Here is a 25,617-nt window from a genome sequence, read left to right as displayed (position 1 = left end):
TTCTGGTAGGAAGGTAAATTAGTACAGTGATGTAGGAAACATTATGGAGGTTCCTCAAAAAAATAAAAATAAAACTAGGGTTTTCTAAGCATAAAATCATAACATCAGTGAAGACAGAAGTAAGACTTCTTTTATTTGGATGCCTTTTGTTTCTTTCTCTTGTCTGCTTGCTCTGAAAAGGACTTCTCATACTATTTTGAATAGCAGTGGTCAGAGTGGGCATCCATGTTTTGTTCTAGTACTCAAGGGAAATGGTTCCAGCTTATGCCCATTCAGTATGATATTGGCTGTCATAGATGGCTCTTGTTATTTTCAGGTATGTTCCTTTGCTGGTGACTCTGTTGAGATTTTTTATCATGAAGGGATGTTGGATATTATTGAAGGCTTTTATCACATCTATTGAGATGATCACACAGTTTTTGTTTTTAATTCCTTATATGTGGTGAATCATTGATTAATTAGTGTGTGTTGAATCAACCTTGCATCCCAGGAATGAAGCCTACTTGATCATGGTGAATTAGCATTTTGATGTGCTACTAGATTCAGTTTTCTAATATTTTATTAAGGATTTTTACATCTTTGCTCATCAGGAATGTTGGCCTATAGTTTTCTTTTTTCAATGTGTCTCTGCCAGGTTTTGGTATCACAGTGATGCTGGCTTCCAAGAGTGTGTTAGGGAGGAGTCTTTCCTCCTTGATTTTTTGGAATAGAATCAGTATAATTGTTAACAGCTCTTCTTTGTATATCTGGTAGAATTTGGCTGTGAATTCTTTTGGCCCATGGCTTTTGTTAGTAGGTTTTTTATTACTTATTTAATTTTTGAAATCAATATTGATCTGTTCAGGGATTCAATTTCTTCCTGATTCAATCTTGAGAGGTTGTGTGCTTCCAGGAATTTATCCACATTCTCTAAATTTTCTAGTTCTTGTGCACCAAAGTGTTCATAAACATCTCTTAGGATCCTTTGTATTTCTGTGGGATCAGTTGTAATGCCACATTTAGTGATTTTGATTGTGCTTATTTGTATATTCTCTCTTTTTTTCTTTCTTAGTCTAGCTAGTAGTCTATCAATCTTGTTTATCTTTTCAAAAAACCATGTTATGGTTTTGTTGATTCTTTGCATATATTTTTGAGTTTCAAGTTCATTCAGTTATGCTCTTATTTTAGTAATTTATTTTCTTCTGCTAGCTTTTGGGTTAGTTTTCCTAGTTTTTCTTTTTTTTAATTATACTTTTAAGTTCTAGGGTGCATGTGCACAATGTGCAGGTTTGTTACATATGTATACATGTGCTGTGTTGGTTTGCTGCACCCATTAATTCATCATTTACATTAGGTATTTCTCCTAATGCTATCCCTCCCCCATCCCCCAACCCCACAACAGGCCCTGGTGTGTGATGTTCCCCACCCTGTGTCCAAGTGTTCTCATTGTTCAGTTCCCATCTACGAGTGAGAACATGTGGTGTTTGGTTTTCTGTCCTTGTGATAGTTTGCTGAGAATGATGGTTTCCAGCTTCATCCATGTCGCTGCAAAGGACACGAACTCATCCTTTTTTGTGGCTGCATAGTATTCCATGGTATATATGTGCCACATTTTCTTAATCCAGTCTATCATTGATGGACATTTGGGTTAGTTCCAAGTCTTTGCTATTGTGAATAGTGCCGTAATAAACATACATGGGCATGTGTCTTTATAGTAGCATGATTTATAATCCTTTGGGTATATACCCAGTAATGGGATCACTGGGTCAAATGGTATTTCTAGTTCTAGATCCTTGAGGAATTGCCACACTGTCTTCCACTATGGTTGAACTAGTTTACAGTCCCACCAACAGTGTAAAAGTGTTCCTATTTCTCCACATCCTCTCCAGTACCTCGTTTCCTGACTTTTTAATGATTGCCATTCTAACGGATGTGAGATGGTATCTCACTGTGGTTTTGATTTGCATTTCTCTGATGACCAGTGATGATAAGCATTTTTTCATGTGTCTGTTGGCTGCATAAATGTCTTCTTTTGAAAAGTGTCTGCTCATATCCTTTGCCCACTTTTTGATGGGGTTGTTTGATTTTTTTCTTGTAAATTTGTTTAAGTTCTTTGTAGATTCTGGATATTAGCCCTTTATCAGATGGGTATACTGCAAAAATTTTCTCCCATTCTGTAGGTTGCCTGTACACTCTGATGGTAGTTTCTTTTGCCATGTAGAAGCTCTTTAGTATAATTAGATCCCATTTGTCTATTTTGGTTTTTGTTGCCATTGCTTTTGGTGTTTTAGACATGAAGTCCTTGCCCATGCCTATGTCCTGAATGGTATAGCCTAGGTTTTCTTCTAGGGTTTTAAAGGTTTTAGGTCTAACATTTAAGTCTTTAATCCATCTTGAATTAATTTTTGTATAAGGTGTAAGGAAGGGATCCAGTTTCAGCTTTCTACATATGGCTAGCCAGTTTTCCCAGCACCATTGTTGCTTTGACAATTTGACAGAAGTAGGCTTCAGAAAGTCAGTAATAACAAACTTCTCCAAGCTAAAGGAGGATGTTTGAACCCATCTCAAGGAAGCTAAAAATCTTGAACAAAAGATTAGATGATTGGCTAACTAGAATAAACAGTGTAGCGAAGACCTTAAATAACCAGACAGAGCTGAAAACCATGGCACTAGAACTACGTGATGCATGCACAAGCTTCAGTAGCCAATTTGATCAAGTGGAAGAAAGGGTATCAGTGATTGAAGATCAAATGAATGAAATGAAGCGAGAAGAGAAGTTTACAGAAAGAAGAGTAAAAAGAAACTAACAAAGCCTCCAAGAAATATGGAATTATGTGAAAAGACCAAATCTACGTTTGACTGCTGTACCTGAAAGTGACGGGGAGAATGGAACCCAGTTGGAAAACACTCCGCAGGATATTAACCAGGAGAATGTCCCCAACCTAGCAAGGCAGGCCAACATTCAAATTCAGGAAATACAGAGAACACCACAAAGATACTCCTCAAGAAGAGCAACCCCAAGACACATAATTGTCAGATTCACCAAGGTTGAAATGAAGGAAAAAATGCTAAGCGCAGCCAGAGAGAAAGGTCGGGTTACCCACAAAGGGAAGCCCATCAGACTAACAGTGGATCTCTTGGCAGAAACCCTACAAGCCAGAAGAGAGTGGGGGCCAATATTCAATATTCTTAAAGAATTTTCAACCCAGAATTTCATATCCAGCCAAACTAAGCTGCATAAGTGAAGGAGAAATAAAATACTTTACAGACAAGCAAATGCTGAGAGATTTTGTCACCACCAGGCCTGCCCTAAAAGAGCTCCTGAAGGAAGCACTAAACATGGAAAGGAACAACCGGTACCAGCCACTGCAAAAACATGCCAAATTGTAAAGACCATCATTGCAAAATAACCAGCTAACATCATAATGACAGGATCAAATTCACACATAACAATATTAACCTTAAATGTAAATGGGCTAAATGTCCCATTTAAAAGACACAGACTGGCAGATGGGATAAAGAGTCAAGACCCATCAGTGTGCTGTATTCAGGAGACCCATCTCATGTGCAGAGACACACATAGGCTCAAAATAAAGTGATGGAGGAAGATTCACCAAGCAAATGGAAAACAATAAAAAAGTAGGGGTTGCAATCCTAGTCTCTGATAAAACAGACTTTAAACCAACAAAGATCAAAAGAGACAAAGAAGGCCATTACATAATGGTAAAGGGATCAATTCAACATTAAGAGCTAACTATCCTAAATATATATGCACCCAATACAGGAGCACCCAGATTCATAAAGCAAGTCCTTAGAGACCTACAAAGAGACTTAGACTCCCACACAATAATAATGGGAGACTTTAACACCCCACTGTCAATATTAGACAGATCTACGAGACAGAAGATTAACAAGGATATCCAGGACTTGAACTCAGCTCTGCACCAAGCAGACCTAATAGACATCTACATAACTCTCCACGCCAAATCAACAGAATATACATTCTTCTCAGCACCCCATTGCACTTATTCCAAAATTGACCACATACTTGGAAGTAAAGCACTCCTCAGCAAATGTAGTTTTTCTACTGCCTCAATGTGTGAAGTTTAATTTGAGATTTTTCTTTTCTTTTTCTTTTTTTTGAGACTGAGTCTTGCTCTGTCATTCAGGCTGGAGTGCAGTGGCACGATCTCAGCTCACTCCAACCTCCGCCTCATGGGTTCAATAAATTCTCCTGCCTCAGCCTCCCTAGTAGCTGAGACTATAGGAGTGTGCCACCATGCTTGACTAATTTTTTGTGTATTTTTGTAGAGATGGGGTTTCACCATGTTAGCCAGGCTTGTCTTGAACTCATGACCTCTGGCAATCCACCCACCTCAGCCTCCCAAAGTGCTGGAATTACAGGTATGAGCCATTGCACCCAGCAATTTGGAATCTTTCTAATTTTTGAGGTAGGTGTTTAGCATTATAAACTTTCCTCTTAACAATGTTTTTGCTGCATCCCAGAGATTTGCTGTAACTGATAAATGACTTCACTAAAGTTTCAAGATACAAAATCAATGTATGAAAATTGGTAGTATTTCTATACACCAATAATGTTCATACTGAGAGCCAAATCAAGAAGGCAGTCCTATTTACAATAGCCACAGAAAAATAAAATACCTAATAATACATCTGACCAAGGGGGTGAAAGATCTATACAAGGAGATCTATAAAACACTGCTGAAAGAAATCATAGATGACACAAACAAATGGAAAAACATTTTATGCTCATTGATTGGAAGAATCAATATAGTTAAAATGGACTTACTGCCCAAAGCAATCTACAGATTCAATGCTATTTCTACCACATTACCAATGCTATTTTTCAAAGAATTATAAAAAAAAACTTTTCTAAAATTCATATGTAACCAAAAATAAGCCCAAATAACCAAATGACTCCTGAGCAAAAAAAAAGCTGGAGGCGCTGTATTACCTGACTTCAAACTGTACTATAAGGCTACAGGAACCAAAATTGGATGGTACTGGTATAAAAACAGACACAAAGACCAACAGAACAGAATAGAGAATCCAGAAATAAAGCTGTATAACTACAGCCGTCTAATCTTCAACACAGTCAACAAAAATAAGCAATGGAGAAAGGATTCTGTATTCAATAAATGATACTATGATACTTGGCTAGTCATTTGCAGACGATTAAAAGTAGACCCCTAACTTTCACCATATACAAAAATTAACTCAGGATGGATTAAAGATTTAAATATAAAGTCCCAATCTATAAGAATTCTAGAGGAAAACCTAGGAATCACCATTCTGGACATTGGCCTTGGGAAAGAATTTATGTCTAAGTCCTCAAAATCAATTGCAACAAAAAGAAAAAAGTGACAAGTGGGACCAGTTAAACTAAAGGGCTTCTGCACAGCAAAGGAAACTATTAACAGAGTAAACAGACAACCTATAGAATGGGAGCAAATATTTGCAAACTATGCATCGGACAAAGGTCTAATATCCACAACCTATAAGGAACTGAAACAGTTCAAAAGCAAAAAACAAATAACCCCATTAAAAAGTGGGCAAATAACATAAACAGACACTTTTCAAAAGGAGATATATAACTGGCCAACGAACATATGAAAAAGTGCTCAACATTACTGAACATCAGAGAAATGCAAATCAACATCACAGTGAGATACCATCTCACACCAGTCAGAATGGCTATTACTAAACAGGCAAAAAAAAGAGATGTTTGTGAGGCTGCAGAGAAAAGTGAATGTTTATCACACACCAGAGCTTGTTGTGGGGTGGGGGGAGGGGGGAGGGATAGCATTAGGAGATATACCTAATGTTAAATGATGAGTTAATGGGTGCAGCACACCAACATGGCACATGTATACATATGTAACAAACCTGCACGTTATGCACATGTACCCTAAAACTTAAAGTATAATTAAAAAAAAAAAGAAAAGTGAATGTTTAAATACTATTGGTGGGAATGCAAGTAAGATCAGCTACCGTGGAAAGCAGTTTGAAGATTTCCCAAAGAACTTAAAACAGAAATACCATTCAACCCAGCAATCCCATTGTGGGGTATATATCCAAAAGAAAATAAATCATTCTACCAAAAAGCCATATGCACTTGTATATTCATCACAGCACTATTCATAGTGAGATAGAATCAACCTAGTTCCCCATCAATGGTGGACTGGATAAAGAAAATGTGATATATATACACAATGGAATACTATGAAACCATAAAAAAGAATGAAATCATGTCATTTGCAGCAACATGGATGCAGCTGGACCATTATCTTAAATGAAAAAACACAGGAACAAAAAAACCAAATACCACATGCTCTCTCTTGTGGGACCTAAATATTGGGTACTCATGAACAAAAAGATGGCCACAAAAGGCACTCAGGACTAACAGAAGGAGACGTGAGGGAAGGAAACAAGTGTCGAAAAACTAACTGTTGTGTACTGTGCTCTTTATTTGGATGATAGGATTATTTGTATTCCAACCCTCAGCATCACACAATATATGCATGTATATTGCACATGTACCCCTGAATCTAAAATAAAAGTTGAAATTATTAAAAAATAACAACAGGCTGGGTGCGGTGGCTCATGCCTGTAATCCCAGCACTTTGGGAGGCCAAGGCAGGTGGATCACGAGGTCAGGAGTTCTAGACCAGCATGGCCAACATAGTGAAACCCTGTCTCTATGAAAAATACAAAAATTAGCCAGGCATGGTGGCAAGCACCTGTAGTCTCAGCTACTTGGGAGGCTGAGGCAGAAGAACTGCTTGAGCCCAGGAAGCAGAGGTTGCAGTTAGCCAACATCGCGCCACTACACTCCAGTCTGGGTGACAGAGAGAGACTCCATCTCTAAATAAATAAATAAATAAAAATAATACATATAAAATTAAAATTATAACATTAAAATAAAGCTACCACATGATCCACCTATCCCAATACTGGGTACCTATTTAAAGTAAATGAAATCAGTACATTGAAACGATATAATCACTCCCAGGTTTATTACAGCATTATTCACAATAGCCAAGATATGGAATCAACCTAAGTGTCAATCAACAGATAAATGGATAAAGAAAATGTAACACTCCTCAGCCTTAAAAAAGAGTGAAATCCAGTAGTTTTTGACAACATGGATGAACCTGAAGGACATTATGCTAAGTGAAATAAGCCAGGCATAGAAAGATGAATATTACATGATCTCACTCATACATTTTATCTAAAAAAGTTGAATTGATTGAAGCCGAGAGTGAAATGGTGGTCATCAGAGGCTGAAGGTTGAGGGACCCAAGACATGTTGGTCAAATGATACAAGGTTGCAATTATACAAGAGAAATAAATGATAAATACTTAAGATGATGAATATGTTCATTATCTTGATTTAATTATTCCACACTGTACATATATATACCATATTAACGCTGTGTACTGTATAATTATATATGATTGCAATTTGTTCAAAAATTTGAAAAAACTCCATAAGTCATCTAATTCATTAACTAGGTCCCAAAATATGTTTATGAAGAAAAGTTATTGTAAAAGACAAAATATAACTTAATAAAATTTTCATAGCCTTATGAAAAAGAAAACAGACTAAGAATTATCAATAAATAGGAAATCCCCTCAAATAATTTCTTTGTCTTCTGCTATTCTACTTGTATATATCTCAGCAATCAACAAATGCACCGGGCCTTATTTTCCTTACTGCTGTGAAGTGGTGTTTCTAAAGAGTGAAATTACCCAAGGTACACATCAACAAAGAGCATTTCTGACAATCTCTATCTTCAGGTTCAAGAAAGAAGATGCACAAACATTCCAAAAAATGTTTCAATAACAAATGATTTTATGATGAAAACTATAAATTTTCAGGGTATCAACTGCATTAATTTTCTCACAGCAGGGACAAAGATGAAATATTAGCCAATTCATTCCATGAAGCTAGGTTTGTCCTATTAATTAAAAAACCTGAAAAAGGTAACATATAGGAAAACTGCAGCCTTAGTTTTACCTAAGTCACTCGAATATAGAGCAGAAATTCTGTAAATAGCCCACAGTCCACTATAGCTATGAGTACTGTACTCCCCTCTGTGGTTGCAGCAAGTTACCTCATTGCTGAGAAAGCAGGTAGAAAAGCTCTGAGAACATATCACACCAACAACATTATAACCAGTAACAGGCCTAAACTCCTGTTTAAATTAACAACAGAATTAAGTCACTTGATACAATCAAAACAGTTGAACTATTTTAGACATACTGAGTAACAAAACAGCACATGAAAGAAGGGAAGTAAATGCACTGTAAAAGAGGAAATCAAGTCAAAGAAAAGTGAGCCCTCCTTGTTCATTAATACCATTACCTGTCTACCTGGCTATAATCTTGATCTAGGGCTAATATTAAAAGGGCTTTCCTACTCACAGTATAACCTTCCTCATATCACAGATGAGGAAAGTGAGGTTCAGAGATGTTCAGTGCTTGCCTAAAATTATCAGATATTTAAAAGAAATTAAAGATGACATTATACTAAAAAAATTTGTGTTTGCATCATTTTACTCTTCTTGCAATAACAACAATAAATTATGAGATGCTTCATAATATATCAGTTTAGAATAAATTACTTCATATTGTATTTCACTTAAAATAATCTCAATCAATAGATTATATTTTATGATGTGATATGATGCAAGGAATTTAGAGAAACATGGGACTCTCACCTTCTTATAGTCTCTGGAATAGAAAAAGAATGGGGTCCTTCAGGCCAGCCAAAGAGACTGAACCAGGTCTGTGCTGCATTTACAACCTTCTCAAAAAAGTAGTGTGCCTTTGTTCCTTCTTCAAGAGAAAGGAATTGTTCATATTTTTCCTTTTCCATAGACCCATCATCTTCCTTTGATGTTTCACTTTCATCCAAGTGCAAATTTTCAGGCAGTACTTCCACTCCTAAAATTCAAATTAGTTTGTTAAAAAAGGGCTACTTGACCAGGAGTAAAATATTCTGTCAGTTACTGTCATTTGTATGCAGACTAATAGAACCTATTCTACGAATTATTCTATGCTCTCAAAGAAATTCTGAGTCAATTTACTATATCTTAAAGTAAACAATGAAAATACATTTACTTTTAAGTACCTAAGAGAAACGTTTTAACAATAGCTGGATTTCAATACATAAAAGTTACATTTTCTTCTTGCCATAATGGTATGTGAAAATATTCCCTGAAGTGGAATCTTTCATTTTTTATTACATTAGTAAAATGTATTGACAATCTTCAGCATTATGTATTAGAAAAAATTTAATCTCATCTGAAAAAATTATACAAAGACAGTATTGGTTTAGATCCCAAATGACTTTCTATCCAAATCAAGTACTTTAATAAAACAAAGCATTTTCAAGTTAAAGTAATTTTCAAGAATATAAAATGATTTCATCTTTTTTTTCCAAAAATATCTGGTTATATAATGGCACAATCACATACTCACTAAAAACCTCATATTATTTAATTTGGTTTGGTCCATTCAATAAAAAGAAAAATGTTCATTATTACCTATATCCAGAGAAATAAATATTTGAACAGTTAATGGTAAATAATAGTATGAAACTCACATATTTATCTGTGCTGACCTCTTTCTAAGACAGGAAACCTTGGCTACAGTTAGTTAGATAATGAAGAAACAAGTCCTTAGTTCTGCAGTTCCCAAACTGTGCACAGAGAGTGCTTGGGATGTCACAGTAAATTTACAGAGGCTCCACAGGTATTAACTAACGTTTTTGTTAAATATTACTGCAACATCTATTAGACAGCACATAAGTACTACTCTTACATTTTTGTCCCAATGCATTTAATAAATGGAACTATGTGCTACATTTTGGCATTCAGAAAAGTAAATACTGAAACAGTAAGAGTGCTGTGAACCAAGAACATTAGAGAATCTCTACTATTGACCCTTGAAGACAACTCTCCAAACAGATGATCCATTTAAAATTAATGACAAATTCCCAATTTTCTTCATGAATTTCTTGTTATTTGTAAAAACCTAACCTTAAATTGAGTGATATTAAGGAGATCATGTCATGGACTAATTTTGGAAAGTACACTATATATTTGCTACATACCAATAAATAAGTTTCCCTTTGCAGGTTCAGCATCATTGAATTTGCTAGTGGTGTATGTCTTTTTAATTGAAGCAGGAGAGGGTGATTTAGCATCCTTGTAGGGAGGCAAAACACCATCTCTAGTCTTCTTAAGATATTCATCCTTATCTACAAATGACACATTGGATCACAGTAAGCAAAACATGCATTCACGTATTTCTTTATACCATTATTTAACCTGAGTTTATCTATTATCTATTGATGTATCTATCTATCTATGTATCCATCTATCTATGACAAAGTAAAAAAAAGTCTAAACACCCACTGTACATCAAATAAGATGTCAAATAGGAAAAAGATAAAAGTTGATACAATTTTCTAAACTAAATGAATTTTTTTGGTAAGGCAATTGTTATGGTACATCAAAGTTATTAGAGAATGAACAATGTTCAACTTTAGCATAAAAAAAAGAATATGAAAATATTTTAAATGTTTCTACATCCAAATAAATGAAATTATTACATATGCTGTTCAAAATAAGATATAGGAAAAGAGTCACCAGAAAAACTAATATCTTCCTAGTTAGCTCTCTGTAATAGTATCACAGCTTGGTTATGAACTGATACCATTTTTGTACAGATTTCAATCTCGATTTCAGTTACAGTTGCTATATATGTATATTAGGGACTGCCACAGTGTAAATCTGAATCCAACCAAAGGCAGTGCTGGCCAAGAAAAGCCAGTAGGTGTGACCTAAGGCCAAGCCTCAAAATACATACGCAATTTACATATAGTCATAGTCTTGATGCAGGACAGGTGGGCCACAGAGTGGATCTTAGCCTGCAAGGGTTCTTGGCTTTGCCCAGGAAAGAATTCAAGGGCAAGCCAGAGGTAGAAGTAAACGGCTTAATTGAAGAGGCAGTGTTACACCTCCAGCAATATTACAGCTCCATGACTGCCCTTGGAGAGCAGGGCTAGCCCTAGGCAGAGGGTAGCAGCTCAGGGCAGTTTTGCAGTCATATTTATTCCCATTTTTAATTGCATGCAGATTAAGGGGTGGTTTATGCAGAAATTTCTAGGGAAAGGGTAGTAATCCTTGGATCATTGCCATGTAAAGGGGCGGTAACTCCCAAATGTTGCCATGGCAATGGTAAATTGACATGGCACACTGGTAGGCATGTCTGATTGAAAGCTGATTTTGCAGCCAGGTGAGGTGGCTCACGCCTATAATCCCAGCACTTTGGGAGGCCAAGGCGGGCGGATCACCTGAGGTCAGGAGTTCAAGACCAGCCTGGCCAACATGGTGAAACCCCATCTCTAGTAAAAATACAAAAATTAGCCAGGTGTGGTGGCGCGTGCCTATAGTCTCAGCTACTCGGGAGGCTGAGGCATGAGAATCGCTTGAACCCAGGAGGTGGAGGTGAGCTGAGATTGTGCCACTGCATTCCAGCTTGGGAGACAGAGAGAGACCTTGTTTCAAAAAAAAAAAAAAAAAGGAAAAGAAAAAGAAAGCTAATTTTGCCCGCACTCTGTTTTAGCTAGTCCTCCATATGGTCCATTGTCCAAGCCTCCAAGCCCCACCCTGGTGTCAAGTCCCAGCTCCTAACTCAGTCTAATTCTGTCAAAAAAGCATAGACTCTGCAGTTAGAAAAATCTGATTTGAAAACTTGGCATGCCTACTCCTACTCACAGTTAAACTGTGAGTGTGTTATACAAATTATTTAAAACATGTATTTATCCATAAAATGAGACCAAAGTTTCTGAGCTCATGAGTTTGTTGTGAAGATTACATTAAAGACAATAACAAATATAAATGAGCTATTATATGCTAAGTTTCTTGCACTCTTTCATAACAGAGTCATTTAGAATTTGCCTGAGACTCTGTAGTCAATAGGTGTGCATTATTTCCAGAATGCTACACCACTATAGACTTCATAGAAGTGAGCCTCAGAGAACTCGATGATAAAATTATTTGTGGTAGATGCATTAGGCTAAATGTTTTTAACTTGCCATTAAATGATAAAAAGTTCCTAGTGGAATGCAAAGCCACATCTATACACTTTCAACTAAACTCAATAATTCACTTTTTAAAAGAATTTTGCAGATGAACTATACTAAAATAATCATACTGCTTTACTTTTAGATATACTTGATATATTTTAAGATTTTACCTTTATTGATCATATCATACCCTAGCACACACTACCAAAGTGTGTAGGAGCTGAGGCCTCAAATTTCATTAGAATTCCCTGGGATAAGCTGCTCACCCTCTCTACATATTCAGATTTTTAATTTGTAAAGTGAGATATATAAGGGCATCTAACTCAGAACTTCTGGGAGGACTAATTTGAAGGACAAATATAAGGCACTGAGCAGAGCACCATACACCTGGTAAGCATTAAATATATATTAGAAATTATTACTATATATATTTCTAAAGATGTTTTAGGATATCTAAGAATTATAATTTCTTTCTTTTGAAATATTTCCCCAAATGGATGCATTATTTTAACACATAGACTTTATGCTTAATAATCTAACAAGAAGGTTTTATTTATTTATTTTAAAGAGATAACAATATTATTTATTGCCCAGTAATTAATCTTTATTTTCTGGAAGTAAATTATAAAGCATATAAAAATGATAAAGCAATCACAACCACAGTGATAATAGCAATAATAATGAAATATTATTAATAACAATAATTTCCATGTATTTGCAGTCTATGGGTCCTCACAAAAGCCCTTTTAAATAGGTAAAACAGATATTATCAGTATTCTATTACTGTTCTGTCATGCACATTTTGCTTAATAAAAGATGGTAAATTTGAAGATTTGAGAATAAAAGATAAAATCATATGGCATAAAAGTGTGGTTAGAACACAAATGAGAATTGCCATCATCCAGTTTATGTGACTCTTCATAACTATTATGTTGTATAATCTGAAATCCTCCCCCTGGAAGTACAGTGGAATATAAAAATATTATGTCAATATTAGTCAAAAAAATCTTTTTTCTTTTTTTTTTTTTTTTTTTTAATTGAGGAGTCTCGCTCTGTCGCCAGGCTGGAGTGCAGTGGCATGATCTTGGCTCACTGCAACCTCTGCCTCCTGGGTTCAAGTGATTCTCCTGCCTCAGCCTCCCGAGTAGCTCGGATTACAGGCACGTGCCCCCATACCCAGCTAATTTTTGTATTTTTAGTAGAGACGGGGTTTCACCATGTTGGCCAGCATGGTCTCGATCTCTTGACCTTGTGATCTGCCTGCTTCAGCCTCCAAAAGTGCTGGGATTACAGGCGTGAGCCACCGCACCCGGCCAAAAAAAAAAAAAAATCTTTACATTTTGACAATGTGTGTTAAAATTTTGAGATATCTATCTCTCCCTATATATCTCCACTCTGCCAACTGCATTATTCCATAAATTGCTTTAAAATAATTTTTTGGTGTTCAGAATATGCTATTTCACATATAACCCATTCTTTCATGAAAATATATAGCTAAAAGATGCCTTCCTGATGGTTTATGATTCAAGTAATCCATTTTACAATACTGAATAAATACCTTTTATCTGCTAAACACTGTGTGAGGCACTATGGACACAAGGGTGAAAAAGAGAGAGGTGATTCCTACTCTCACAGACTTTATAGACAGCAACATTTAGAAAAAGACATTGATAATAGGCAGGTTAAGTCAAAATGTAGTAAGGGCTATGACAGAAGAATTGCACAGAGCTATGAGGATACACCAGAGAAACACATAATTTTTGCATGCAGAGGCAGGGATCTTCTATAACTGTGTACGGTGTCATGGGTAAAATGCTCCAGTCACAAGAAAGAATATCAGTAAAGATCAAGATGCTCAAAGAACTTGCAGAAGATTAATGTGGCTTGAGCATAAAGGGAAAAATGTCCAGAAATGACAACTAAACCACTTGCTAACATGTGTGGTCTTGTAGGCTTCATCCACGTAGCAATGATATTCTATGGAAAGATTTTATACCCGGGAATTAAAGAATGAATTTTCAGTCTGTAAATACCACCGTGGCGGCCAGGCGCGGTAGCTCACGCCTGTAATCCCAGCACTTTGGGAGGCCGAGGTGGGCGGATCACGAGGTCAGGAGATCGAGACCACGGTGAAACCCCGTCTCTACTAAAAATACAAAAAGATTAGCCGGCTGTGGTGGCGGGCACCTGTAGTCCCAGCTTCTCGGGAGGCTGAGGCAGGAGAATGGCGTGAACCCGGGAGGCGGAGCTTGCAGTGAGCCAAGATCATGCCACTGCACTCCAGCCTGGGTGACAGAGCGAGACTCCATCTCCAAAAAAAAAAAAAAAAAAAAAAAAAAATCACCGTGGCCATTGTGTGAGGGTAGCTATGTGAAAGGGGAGACCATTGTAGGAGGAAGGAGAACAGTTTAGAAACCCCTGCAACAACCCTGGAAAGGTATTATGGCAGCTTGAATGTTTGTAGTGGCAGTGGAGAGGGAGAAAAGTGAATGGATTTGATAAATATTTAGGCAGCAAAAGGGACAGGAATTGGTTGACTGGAAGTGGAGTGTGAGAGAGAAGACATTGCCAATGATGGCACTCAGGTTTCCGGATTTGGCACCTGTATGGACTATAGGTACAAACATAGAGATGGGGTATATAGAGAAAAAAATGTCAGAGAGATGACTTCAGTTTGGGTTATGTTGTTTTGGGGGTGCCTATGGGAATACAAAGAATGGTATCCAGAAGACAGTTGAATTCTGAATTCCTGAATCTCTGAGAGGAAACAAGGCTAGAGGTATAGCCCACGGATTATAGCTGAAGTCATGGAAGGAAGAAGAGAGGGGTCAGAACTCCTATTGACACAAACAATTTAAAAGTACAGATAGAGGAAGAGGGAGGAATCTATGAAAGATGCTCAGAAGGAACAGTCAGAGAGGTTAAAGGAGACCAAAAGAAGTATGGTATGTGGAAACCCAGAGAAAGTTTGAAGATGGAGAAAGAGAATAGTCAAGTCTTAGCTGTGCTCAGTAGTTTAGTAATGGCAGCATAATGGATAAATTCTTCTTCCTCACCCCTGAATTTTTTTTCCTGTTAAAGGCAGCTGAAGTATTCTAATTGTTTAATTTCCTCTGCTGCTTTTCTCCTTCTCCCTGGGAAGTTGAGTGATTTATTTTACTGTTAGATTTGGAAAGAATTAATAAGGAATGCATGGCCTGAAGCTACCCTTTTTGCTCTTTGGGAATGAGCCTGCTGGCCACTGGGAAAATACAGTCTCCTTTCTCCTTTCTACTGTCTTCCTAGATGCTCACTCAAAGCAGCTAAGAGGGAGACAGAAATGAAAAGATACGCAAGGTTACTTGATTGAGAAAGGTACCTGGGTAAAGGGATTCAGATAAAGGAATAAGTTAAGGCAAGAGAGAGCCCTGGCTCCCAGCTTTGTGACCAGTAAAAAGAGTCACGATACATGCTTGTGACTTGCTTGTCACAATCCAGTTCCAATCCAAGAGGGTATTTGGAAGTTCAGAGTGGTACTGCTTAATGGCCTCTATTTCTTCTGAATAGTAAGAAAAAAGAGTCATCCCCTGAAATTAAGGTAGAATAAGACTAAATATGTTTCATCAGAATTGTAAATATTTGAAGAAACAAGTGAAGAATATGAGAAAATTGGTTAAAAACAAACAAAAGATCTCTAATTCAGCACTGAAAATTAAGACCTTGACGATCTACACAGATGGGATTTTTTTTTTGTTACCCACTCTCCCTCCTTTCTCTAATGTACTCCCCTGTTTCTTGCCTTTCATATTTCTCCATGCTCACTAGCTTGTTTAGTATTCTTAGCTTCTCTCACAATTTCCCCTGCAGCAATTCCAGGATGGTCTAATGACCACACTCTGTCCCACTTTAATTCATCACACATCCCAAGAATTGTTCCCTTTCTAAACACTGATACTCAAAAAATGACAGAAGGTTCCCACTGCTACAGAATAAAGGGCATAGCATTATGGTCCTGTACCTACATTTACTGCCTTACACCTCCTGTCATACCTGCATGTTTTTGCTATATTGTCTTTTGCCCAAATCATTCTATTCAAACTAGATCGTCAACTTTTGGAATTAAGAGACATACAGATTCTACTCTCAATGACAAGCACAGCTTCTATCAGAGGCAGCTGTTTAATAAACAATTGATAATTTTAAATTCACTTTATTTCTAGATGTTGGCCAAGAACCTATACAGTGAGAGTTAGGGATAAATAAGTCATACATAGCTTACCATTCTTTAAAATAATGTTTTGCTTATCCAGATGAATTGCCATATATGGGTAAATAGTAAGAATGCAGTTTTCTGCTGTTGCAGTAACTGGAAGTGAAAACCTGAAAGTGAAAACATTGCATTTCAATACAATAAAAATTTCAGATGCAGTAAATGCAATGCATTTAAGTATCCCAGATGCCCTTAATGATGAAGACATGATTTATTCATTTTTTCTTTCTACTTACTTTTTTTTAACCATCTACTCAATGTTAATGATTTTTAAAATTTTTACTTTTAAAGATTTTAATAGATAGTATAAATTTCACTGTCAAGTGTGCTATAGAACACAGCTTGTAACTGTGCAGGTGCAAAAACACAGATTCAGGAAAGTTTAGAGTTGAAGGTGTCTCATAGTTAATTTACTCCATTCTTCTATGGAGTCCCTGACAAATGGTATGTAGCCTTGGATGACGCTATTAGGGAGACACTACCAGATGACATTCACAACACAGGAACAGCCCATTTTTTATCTGGAGAGCTGTAACTTCAGAAGTTCTGTCCCAGCCCAACACAGAAGAAAACCTACAATCTGAACCCCATTACAGTTCTTCAAATATTTAAATACAGTCATTATTTTTTCTCTAAGGTTTATGTTCAGATTTCAGAAATTTAGAACATTCAAGGATTCTTTCTACTGCCAGGTCTCCAAATCTCTTATATATCAGTCTCATTTATTTAGATAACCTTTTGTTTTGTGTTTGTCCTTCTTTAAATGTGTCTGAGGACTGAAAGCAATATATACTACAAAAGTTATTCAACAAGTACAGAGTACTATTACCTTCTATAACCTGCATACTCTATTTTATGAAAGCATTGTGAAATTGTCTTATTATGTTTACCAACCACAAAACACTCTTAAACTATATTTGGGCTGTCTATCTTATATGACAATTCTATTCTTGTGCAACTGATTTTTTAATAGAAGGGCTATATTTTATATCTATATCACTTTAATACTGCCTTATTAATTTCAGATCTGCATTATAGTATACGAAGAAAATATCACTGTTGAATCAGCCATCTATCATCTACTAGTACTTTATGGTCACTAGCTGAGGTAAAATGCCAAAATCCCATGTTTTAATGCAAGTAACTATAAGTAAATATAGAATAGAATGAAAGTAAAAAAAGTTCATAGCTGAAATATAATGAGTTATCGAGTAAATTAATGGTAAACATATATTACATGCAATTGAATGATTTCCACCTCAGTTCTGCATACAATATTTTCCAGTAAGAAAGGAACTACATTTTTCTCTTTATACATTGATATAAACATTGATATTAACATTTTATGTAAAATACACACACTCAACATCATCTTGGTTAACAAACACTAATCTTATCTTTCTTTGCTATGGCTCCTAAGCACATGTATCAGATAGCCTTACTCAGGATTATATTTCATATCTATATGTAATTTTTACCATATGATATCATTCTTAAATTTAAATTTCCTTGATAGCATAAATCAGTACTTCTACAAATTGTGCATTTGTGTTAAACATAGTGATCAATCAAAATTTCATTAGCCAATTATCTATATTTAACCAATAATTTTAGATTAAATAACATAGTTTACATACAGGCACCATCATCACTACCACATAGAATAAGAAATACTACTTTTTGTTTTAACTATGACTACAGAAGGAAAAAAAGACCACTGTAATAAATTCTGTGGATGCTCTGCCCTTATACTCATATCCCCTGTGATGTACCCTGGGGCAGGCCCATAGCCAACACCTGTGGGAATGGAAGTTTCGAATCTCAGCTCCATCACCCCAATCACAACAAAAATTGTGATGTCATTTCAGTTCTGGAGAAACCTACAGGATTAGGTTGCCGTTGAGATTTTGATTTAAATGTCACATTTATTTGGAGTGATCAATTCCCTGATCTACTTCTCTTACACCATTACTTGTTTTTTGTGGGGGGAACATTTCCTTAATGCACAGACCCATGAATCATCATCTAAAAGTGAGCTTGTGGACAAAGTTCCCTAAGACAACTACCAAATGAACAAACCAAAAAAACACTATCACTTGAAATATTTCTAAAATGGTAAAGAATTAACGTAAATAATTCTGAAAATAAACTTTATTCCAAGAATGAAGTGAAAATAAATATAATGTTTATTTGTTTCTCTTACAAACCTAGTTTGCAGAAGATAACATTTGATTTCAGATGTTCCTCATGGTAAAAAATAGCCAAACATATACAAAACTGACTTGACCACATTCTTTTCATAGAGCATATAATATAGAAATTATACAAGTAATATGGCATGGGACTATGGACACTTCACTCATTGATATTACTATTAAAAATATATTAAAACAGAAAAAAGGACATACAGTTGGTATTACCAATAGCCTACATTTTAATAAAAATATTTCTGGGGAAATAGAGCAATTTGTGTTACTTCATCGGGGACAATGGTAATATTTATGAATTCCCTATGCCAATGCATAGAGACACAAATAGTTACTGACAGAGGAATTGCTCTAAAAAACACTCAGTATTACAGCAACAATGAGATGAAAAGGCCCTTTGATATTATGAGTTTCAATTCCATTATAAGATTTAAATAGCTACCTCAGGCATGTGTGATTTAAAATAGTTCTACTGAGTAAAAATCAGAATGAATATTCCTGGCAATGAGAGGGTCAAAGATACGATGTGAATGTTAATGAAAATGTAAATGGGCTTGTACTATTTTTGGCCGTGTTTCCTGTTATAAGTAATACTGTGTTTGGTCATTTGGTTATGGTGGTGTCCACCGGATGTCTTCATTTCTTTTTACAGCAGCATTAGACATGTAATTTACATACCATAAAATTCATCTTTTAAAGATGTACAATTCAGTGTTTTTTTAAAATATAATCACAGAGTTGGGCAACCATCACCATTATCTAACTTTAGAAAATTTTCATCATCCTTAAATGAAACTCTCTACCGCTTAACAGTCACTATTTGCAACTCCACCCCACCCCCAGCCCCTGAAAACAACTAATCTGTCTATGGATTTTCCTATGCTGGAAATTTCTCTTTTGGAAATCAGTAAGTATTCTGTGGATGAAATGTGGAAACCACGTGTACATCCTTTTCCTCACCAGTCTTTCATATTTTGATATTGAATGGTATGATGACCACATACAATTCATTAAATAAGGTGTGAAAGTCTCACAATTCATCTCTCTGGTCATTAGCTAGTGAATAATTAATACTCTAATCACACATCACTAATTCTTTCCATATCATTAGTGAGGCTGAGAGATTTTATGGTTGTCTGAGCAATTTTTAGGAATAAAACTTTGAAGCTTCATATTAAATTTCCGTGATAACTGGCCTTGTATTTATAATATTTTGCCTTGTATTTATAATATTTTAGCACTTCCCATTAGCACACAAAATACTGTGATGGCATGTCAAACACATGTCAACATCATAAAAAATATTATGATATTATATTTATCATCTTTACTAAAGTTCTGCTCCCATCTATACTATTTCAAGGTAGATCTTACATTCTAAAAGCGATCTTACATTCTAAAAGCAGTCTTACTGAGCATGATTTTAATTCACAGAGAAATGGACAGAGCAAGAAAGCCTCCAGGTTTATAGAAACACGTCTCTTTAGTCTTACTATGGTTATCTGACTAAACATTTTTCTGCAAAGCAGCTAGAAAAAAAATTATATGTTGGTAACACTGGCAGTGGCTACGAAGGGTTAAAAGAAGAGGTTATGGTAACATTGCTTTTGATTAAGGAACCATATTTCTGTATATAGGTTTGAATAAAGTGAACAACAGGTGAAGGAGAGGAAAAGATGCTGGGTTGGTGTTTTGAACATGCTTTAAATTGTGAAACCAATGACCACCCCCATCACCATAAAAAACAGATGCTTACAGAATTCATATAGCATTTAGGTAAAGACTTAAAATCAATGGAATAAATTCAGATGACTATATTTCCTTCAGGGAAATTTATTACACAAAACAAACTTCCTTGAGCAACCATTCTGATGTGGTTTATCCATACCTATTTACAATTTTTCTCAACTTCAATAACCATTAGCAAAATATTTCATATGTAACTTTACTCATATGCATAAAAATCCATTGATATGTGTCTTAAATATCTAACACTTGCTATAGCTATTACTTCATGTCAATTAAGTCAATTGATGGGACAAAAGAATTTTAATTCTGGTGCTCTTATGTATATTTATAACATACATAGAGCTCATTGAGTATGAGTAGAGCTCATTCATTATGTTGCCAGACACAAGAATCTCTTGATCACAAGTGAGGACATCATATGTCATGTTGTTAATCAGTAATAGAGTTACGAAGTGTATTAGTTCATTCTCGTATTGCTATAAAGAACTACCTGAGGTTGGGCAATTTATGAAGAAAAAGGTTTAATAGACTCACAGTTATGCACGCTGTACAGGAGGGCATGCCTGGGGAGGCCTCAAGAAACTTACAGTGATGGCAGAAGGTGAAGAGGAAGCAGGCCTGTCTTACATGGCCGGAGAAGGAGGAAGAGAGGGCAGTGGGAGATGCCACACACTTTTAAACAACCAGATCTTGTGAGAACTCACTACTGCGAGAACAGCAAGGGGGAAATCTACCCCCTTGATCCAATTACCTCCCACAGGGCCCCTCCTCCAATATTGGGGCTTACAATTCCACATGAGATTTGGGCAGAGACACTAATCCAAACCATATCGCAAAGTCTGGACTTATTTATTTATTTCTAACAGATAAAAACAGACTGGACATACTTTTTATTATAATGTGATTGTCACTTACTTGTTTTTCAGTGTCTTTAACTTGAATGAGGAAGAGGAAGGGAGTAAAGTTATAGCTGCTCTTCTGGGCATTGCAATAACCCATAATATGTTAGCTGTAGCCCATCAAGAAATTGTTATTTATAAACATTAATAATTCTAGAAAATATGTGCTATGAACCAATTTCGTGCCCTAAAATAGACTTTAGGTTCTAAATCCCCCTAAGTCCAAGGAAGTATGTTTCACATATGAATGTCTTCCATTGATTTGTATCACAGCAGAGTAAGATAAAGGAAGAGAATTCTTCTTCAGATCACATGAGAGATCCATAGATATTCATCAAATATAGAAATATATGTTCATTTAGCAATTCTATAAATGTATATTAATTCTTTTCACATGAACCATCTCATTGGTAGTATGTCTTTTTCTCTGGAAATGATGCTATAATTCATGTAAAACATTTTTGAAATTTCAAAATCTCTCTTTAGGGTCTATTTTCACAATTTTAAATTGTGTTAACATCAATCAGTATACATCAGTATATGTTTTATTTGTAATTCAGTGATTTTATGAGAAAATATAACAGATTTATAATGCTGTTTCAAATGAAGTTTCCAGGAAGGAATTGGGGCAAAAAGTAAAATTTATCACTTCTAAAATGTTTATACTTAGAAATATTATATTTTGTGTATATATATATGTTCACACACACACACACACGTGCACAGAAATACATGGACATTGTCTTAGTCTGTTTGCATTTCTATAAGAAACACCTGAGGTTAGGTAATTTATAAAGAGATTTATATGGCTCATGGTTCTGCAGGGTGTACAAAAAGCATGGAAACAGTATATGCTTCTGGTGAGGGCCTCAGGCTCCTTCCATTCATGGTGAAAGGCAAAGAAGAGCCAGTGTGTACAGATCACATGGTGAGAGAGGAAGGAAGAGAGGGAGGAGTGAGGTGCTAGGCTCCTTTTAAGAATCAGCTCACATGGGAACTATCCTGGGTACTAACAGAGGGAGAACTCTATCATTACCTGAAGGACAGCACCTAGCCATTCATGAGGAAACCACTCCATGACCTAAACAATTCGCATTAGGCCCCATCTCCAATACGGGGGATAAAATTTCAACATAAGATTTGACAGGGCCAAACAAACCATATCCAAATCATAGCAAACTTATTAGTGTGTATGCACAGATATACACATTATTAATGTATAAACCTTATGTTTGTGTTTTTATGAAGGCATATACATGTATTATATTCTAAAAATACACAGAAGGAATCTAAACTTTAATCAGAGATTAACATATTAAATGGCTGTGTCTTTACCTCAAAGAGTAGAACTGCTAAATATCACGCCTTGACCTGTAATGCAGTAAGTACAGCAATGCCTAACAAAGAAAAATTATTTCTAATCATTAGCTGTTCTGCTGTTTGCATGCTTATCTAGTTGAAGGTTAATTTCACAGAACTTAGAGCATAGGCACTAGCTATTACATACCCTATATGGGTTAATATTTGCAGCCTGATGGAACCAAACACTAAAACTCCAACATGATGATATGAAGTCACACAAAACAGTAAGATCATTGTCATTTTCATTCCAAGAATAGTGTAGTGCACTTTATTGACTTTATAAGACAGGAATGACCTATCCAAACCATGCTTTTTACAGGCTCTTCTCCTTATATCTCTTAGGAGATTTCAGGATATATATAACTAATTAAAAAGGAATAGTTATACTTTGAAATGGCTCGATTCTAATTTTTTTATAAACAAAGAATAGCACAAAAACAAGGTCAGAACTGGCCTTAAAAGTTGAAGGACATTAACTCCGTGTAATGTTAAACTTCCTCTGATAGAAATACTTGTTAAAATTATTTTCCCAACTGTCTGGCCAATGGTCTGAATTCCTACCATGAAATATGTATTCTCATTAGTTAGAACAGTACAATCCGAAAGAATATTTGTTGATTATAAATTAGTAGCTTGAAGATTAGCTATTAACATTTAAGCAAGGGCTCAGCTATTAGAGATCAACTAAGACATGATGAAATGACCATAGGAAATTAGGAAGTTAGGTGACGATCTGACATCACTTTCAAAGGGAATATGATTGCATATGGGTGAGTGCCTCAGCTGGGAACTCCTGGCAATAAGAAAATGGTACAAAAGGGAAGGGCAAAATAAATCAATTAGGAACTACAATATATTCAACACAGCATAAAATACTCTCTTATCTCATTGATTATTCCAGAGTTAGATGATCTCTTTTATAATGTCCCCATTAGATATAAGGGCAATAATAGAAAGATGTGTGAACTTAATAAAAATAAAGTTCACATATTGTGTTGTATTGTTCCTTTCAAATGAGAGGTCAATAAAATCCATCCAAAATATAACTGCATTATTAGTAACAGACTCGGAATGGTAAAACTACTGTTTCTGTAATCTATGAAAATGGTTCCCAATTTCTAGGCTGCAGACTCTTACAAAGCAGCTGAGGATGTACCTGCAAAACAGTCAGTTTGATAAATAATTTTTAATACATCTTTTAAAATGACTTTACAAATGTCATTATATACTCTAAGAGGTAATACAATTACATTTTACTTCAGAGTTTATCTGAATTTATAGTAATGTTTGGTGATATGTTTTCTCAAAAAACAGGTAATAAAATGTAAGTATTTTCATGTAGAGTGGCTAGCAAATGGTTTGAGCTTAAAAAGCATGCAGGAATTGAAAAGAATGAGATCACAGCTCTTCAGTTTGAATGTAGCAGAAAATAAATCATGCTAATATTTCATTAGTTTATGCAAGACTGAAATAAAAATCATTTAATGTTCATGGAAGTCAGATGTCACTTCAAGCCTTAAAATAGAATTCTGAAGTACTATTTGCATTTCAGCATGGAAGAATTAAATCCAACTTTCTGCCATTGACGCTTCTTTATGTACACTTCTCCAGTAGTAATAGGAAAGTACCATGCCCAGCAAACTACTGGAAAAGGTCATAAACACCCATGTTCTGGCTACAAAAGCTTAAGTTGGTGCTGTTGGAGACTGATTCTCACAGTTACATAGAATACTATTAAGATTATGGGGCTAACATTTACTTCTAGATTTAGTAATTGGGAAACAAAATGTTTAAATTTTAATAAGCCTGAGGAAAACAGTTGCCAAGAGAATAACAGAGGGTGAGGATGGGAGGAAAGAGAGGCATTAAAAAAATTATAAAACATAATGAATTTGCATGCCCATTTCAATAAATTGACTTAGAAGGTTTGCAGTTTTACCAATCACTGCAAGGTCTATATTTTTAGTAGAATATAGGGTATTTTTTAACAAAAGTTAATAAATATTCAATTACACAAAACAAACTAGAGTCAGCTATGAAGACTGATTTGTGAAGGTGTAGCACAAAATTGACATGTATATATGCTGCCTTTTTATTTTCTTTTATTTCACAGGGTTGTTGATGTTTGACTTGCTATCAATCACCATGTCCTAATATTTATTCCATCAAAATCACTTGTTCTTTCCCATTCACAGTTTAATTTTCATTCTAACAACCACCACTCTAATTCTGCACATCTGCACAGCATCAACCTGGAATAGCTTATTCATTGGTCTCTTTACTTCTGCCCTTTGTCATAATTACCTTGCACATAAATATCTTACTCATTATGTCTAGCCTCTTAAATGCAAAGATAAGCATATAGCATGTAAAAAAGACTGCAATATGAGTGTATGGATGGATGGATAAATTGACATCCTCATCTGTGATACATTTGAGCTACTGGAAAAAAAAAACTACTTTAGACATCAGTGGGGATCCTACATGTATAACATTCAATCCCTAATTGTCATAGGTTGAGTTTTCTAGAAGCAGACAGTTTGGAGTTTAAGAGGATTATTAGGGAGTAACACGTGTAAGAAATGGAGATGTAACCAAATGAAGAACAGAATGAAGTAGAACAGCTATGCAAGCCCAGTGAGGACTTGTTCAACCAGGCTGGGAGCTCTGGATTGCCTTTCAAAGTTTCTGGTATCAGGCTGAAATGTGTAGTCCTCTAAACATGTCTTAATCAGTTAAAAGAGGCAGACTTGCCTGGTAGGGTGTCACCTTAGTCAAGGTGGCACTCTTCAGCTGAGAAAGATCCTGTAGGAACTGACAAAAGGAGGCAGGTAGCTGATAGCATTTCACATAGCTAAGCACCAAGTGCTAACATGAAAAGGCATCTGGGAAGTTCAGTTCCACATATTTCAAACTAATCAACTCATTTTTATCCTAATTTCCAAATCATAAAAAAATCTAACAGTTGTGATCATCCATTATAGCAAGCTGTATCATTTGCCAACCCCACACACTTGGTGCTTTTGGTGTGTTTTAGGACAGAGAGATACA

General features: G+C 35.6%; 1 protein-coding gene across 1 annotated transcript in view; it reads right to left on the bottom strand.

Annotated features, from left to right (window-relative positions):
- CFAP47 (cilia and flagella associated protein 47) overlaps positions 1-25,617 on the bottom strand; it is a 469,679-nt gene that overhangs the window by 307,261 nt on the left and 136,801 nt on the right. Inside the window, exons 27-29 of the mRNA XM_019019001.4 lie at positions 16,359-16,459; positions 10,121-10,267; positions 8,724-8,949 (exon numbers count right to left, since the gene is read on the bottom strand). Of these exons, the coding sequence (XP_018874546.3) occupies positions 8,724-8,949; positions 10,121-10,267; positions 16,359-16,459 (474 nt within the window). The remainder of the gene's footprint in view (positions 1-8,723; positions 8,950-10,120; positions 10,268-16,358; positions 16,460-25,617) is intronic.

Source organism: Gorilla gorilla, chromosome X (genome assembly GCF_029281585.2).
Source record: "Gorilla gorilla gorilla isolate KB3781 chromosome X, NHGRI_mGorGor1-v2.1_pri, whole genome shotgun sequence".
NCBI classification, from domain to species: domain Eukaryota; kingdom Metazoa; phylum Chordata; class Mammalia; order Primates; family Hominidae; genus Gorilla; species Gorilla gorilla.
This window is presented reverse-complemented; position numbering and strand designations above follow the sequence as displayed.